The sequence below is a fragment of the Terrapene carolina genome, unplaced genomic scaffold, assembly GCF_002925995.2.
Source record: "Terrapene carolina triunguis isolate 2854851 unplaced genomic scaffold, T_m_triunguis-2.0 Scaffold8333, whole genome shotgun sequence".
Lineage (NCBI taxonomy): Eukaryota > Metazoa > Chordata > Testudines > Emydidae > Terrapene > Terrapene triunguis.
Window position 1 is genome coordinate 1696 of NW_020672684.1, and position 3135 is coordinate 4830.

General features: G+C 43.3%; 1 protein-coding gene across 1 annotated transcript; it reads right to left on the reverse strand.

The window, feature by feature from the left end:
- Positions 1-263: 263 nt before the first annotated feature.
- MICOS13 (mitochondrial contact site and cristae organizing system subunit 13) lies at positions 264-2478 on the reverse strand. Its single transcript, XM_024221891.3, has 3 exons — positions 2317-2478; positions 1527-1578; positions 264-485 (listed from the first exon to the last, which is right to left on the reverse strand). Exons 1-3 carry the CDS (start codon positions 2437-2439, stop codon positions 388-390), a joined length of 273 nt encoding a protein of 90 aa, XP_024077659.1. The 5' UTR covers positions 2440-2478; the 3' UTR covers positions 264-387.
- Positions 2479-3135: the final 657 nt, after the last annotated feature.

Genomic DNA, 3135 nt, shown 5'->3' on the forward strand with positions numbered 1-3135 from the left:
TTCATACCGTGAGTGGCTGGTTAATTGTCCTAGGTTGGTTTTTTTAAGATACATAGCACTGAAATAGTTGGCACTCACTTTCTAGATGGCCAAAGTTTCCTAACAGTCTATTTAGATTGCAAGCTCTTTAGGGCAGGGAGTATGTGTGTGTACAGCACCAGCGTAATGGGGCCCTGATCTCCTTTGTGGCCTGTAGGCACTACTGTAATAAAAACCAACAATAACTGCAGAGCCGGCATGCTAACACCAACCCACAAGCAAAGGGAAGTTCCAGAGTCTTTTATTGGAGCCTTTGCATGGCTGAGCTGCCCTCTAGTGGGGTGTACTACATCTCATCCCTGAGACAGTAGCATGGAGGAAACAGCAAATGCTGGAGAGAGAGAATGTTCATTTGATGAGGTTCTTCATGTACTTCCAGCCATCCTGGGTGTATTCATGGACCTTGGTGGGAGCTACAGATAGAGCAGACATGGTGGCCTGAACTCCTGCAAGAAAAGTAGCGGAGAGATGTCCTGAGAAGAGCATTAACACAACGCTGAACTTGCTACTGTTATTCATGATGGATGACATAGATCTCCCCATTTAATAGGTGAGATTTATTCTTATGAAGGGAGGTTTCAGACAAACCTAGGCATAATTCTTGTCTCATCTGGCATCAGTGGACTCTGAGGTGGGGAAATCTGTCTCACATCACCTCAAACCAGGTCGGAAAGATGGTTTTGTGGTTAAAACAGCACCAGGACTTGGGAGAGCTGAGTTTTATTCCTGGTCCTCCCATAGACTCCCTCTGTGTAACCTTGGGCAAGTCACTTAATGTCGGTGGGCCTTAGTTTCCCTGTTTGTAAAATGAGGAAATTTAGCTGCATCATGAGAGCGCTGAACTAATTTGCTAAGTGTCTGCAGAGTGCTTTGAAATGCTCAGATAAAAATTGCTAGAGAAGGACAAAATATCATCTTAAGGGGGTGCAGGAATAAAGGGAAACATCTTCCCTTTTCACACTAGCCTAGCAGGGCAAAGGTTGAGTTCAACTGTACTAAGTAGCCTTATACAACAGGCCTGTTGTGTTTATAAACTCTTCAATCCTTCATCAGAGACGGGACTTCTCAGGAGTAAAAGTCATCACAGTGTCTCTTTATATTGCTACCTACTTGATCATGGTCAGTTCTGCTGTCTTAAATTACCTGCTGCATAGGTAATAATAGTAAAAATCCCTAGTTCTTACACAGCACTTTTCATCAGTAGATCTCAAAGCGCTTTACAAAGGAAATCAACATCATTATCCCCATTTCACAGATGGGAAACTGAGGCACAGACAGGCAGTGACTTGGCCATGGTCACTCAGTAGGCCAGTGGCAAAGCCAAGAATTAGAACCCAGGTGTCCCAAGTTCCAATCCATTGCTCTGTTCACTAGGCCACACTGCCTCCCACCCATCTTTCAGTCTAATGGGCCAGCATTCTAGGATAAATTGTATCACTAATCATAGACCCATTCTATAGCTTAGACAGTAAAGAATCAAGTCTTACCTGTGTTCCAGGATTCAGAGACAGAAAAGTCAAATTTTGGAGTGGATGGAAGCTAAAAAAAAAAGAAAGAAAAGGGGTGGGGGAGAATCAGAAGTGTTTGTGGACATGAACTATATACGAAACGGCTAAACAATGGCTTAGAGGGGATAATGAAAAACAGAAGCTACCAGACTCCCTGGGTCACCTTGGGCAAATCACTTAAGCTCTGACTCAGTTGACCCAGCTGTTAAATTGGATCAAAGGGTAACATTTTCAAAAGCAGCTTAGGTGCCTAAGTCACTAAGGTGACTGAGTTGCTCACAATCTAAGGACACTGATTAGGTGAGGGGGAAAAAAAACAACCACCCCGAACAATGACAAAAACAGTAAGCAATTTATATACAACTTGATTAACTATAAGCACCATGGCCGAAATGGGTCTTTAAGATCTACGCATTAGTGTTTGTTAAGTGCTTAGAGATCCTCAGAGGAAAGGTGGCTCAGGAATACCAGCTATATATAAAAAAAAAAAAAAACTCTCCCAGATGACATTTTCATTTTTTCTCATCCTTTCTTTATCCCTTTCGTATCCCACCTCAGATAAATTCTCTCCCTCCCAACAAGTTTAAAAATCTATTCTTCCATTCCCCTCCTATTAAAAAATAAGTACTGGGGAGAAGTCTGGCTCCATTGAAGTCAATGACAAAATTCCCGTTGACATCAACGGAGCCAGAATTTTACCCCAGCCCTTTCCCTTCCTCCCTCACCACCAAGACAATTTGCTAACCAGGATTATTGGCACAGTCCTTACCTCCCAGCCTGTGTAATTCGTCCATTCCTGTATAGCTGGAGGCAGCGCTGCTCGAGCCTTTTTGAGGGCCTCTGCTCCTTGACTGCCATTCCCCAGCAGCCCCTGATCATACGCCACGTACATGGCACCTCCAGCCAGGCTGCCTTTGACAACGAACCTGAGAGGGAACGAGAAGCAACAGAAACCCAGTTTGCATTACTACAGAACAGTGCTTTTCAACCAGCAGATCCCGATCCTCAGAGGGGATCACATAAGGCAATCGGGGGTAGGAGGACGTAGTCACAAGGCATTAACGTTTTATTACAATCTAAACCAAAGAAAATCTAGCTCTCCCACCCCCCACTACTCTCACTCATCAAGGTCAAGTATTCTTGGTCAACCTCTTAAGGCCATACACAAATACATTATATAGGTTTATTGTTGCTACTCTTTTTAAAAAAAACCCTCATAATAAATGTAAGGGGGTCATGAAAATATTTGACTTAAAAAAAAACACTGCCAACCATTTCAAGGACTGGAACAGATCTAGCTGTGGGTAAGAAATCCATATTTAATGAGGGTTCCTATTGCATCTCACTAATAAGCGCTCAGATTACTTGGTAGAAATGTGTCTCTCTGATGCAGCGAATTACATTGCGATTAGCATCTCACTCCAACCCGCTATGAATTTGTTGTGTGTTTAAGACTCATACTGAGTGTTGGGTGTGCAAGGAACCAAGTCTGAACAACTACTAGCGATCCTGCAAAGGGGGGATGGAGATATTTGGCTTGGGCCCTATTTGCTTCTTTATGATGGATAAGAGAGGCCTGCAGGATTTA

Bases quoted from the DNA above. Each gene is read 5' to 3' on its own strand.
- MICOS13 (XM_024221891.3), bottom strand. From the start codon at position 2,439: ATGTACGTGGCGTATGATCAGGGGCTGCTGGGGAATGGCAGTCAAGGA. The intron at 1,579-2,316 runs GTAAGGACTGTG...TTTTTTTTTTAG, and splicing joins CGAATTACACAGGCTGGGAG to CTTCCATCCACTCCAAAATT. The intron at 486-1,526 runs GTAAGACTTGAT...CTTTTCTTGCAG, and splicing joins CTCTGAATCCTGGAACACAG to GAGTTCAGGCCACCATGTCT.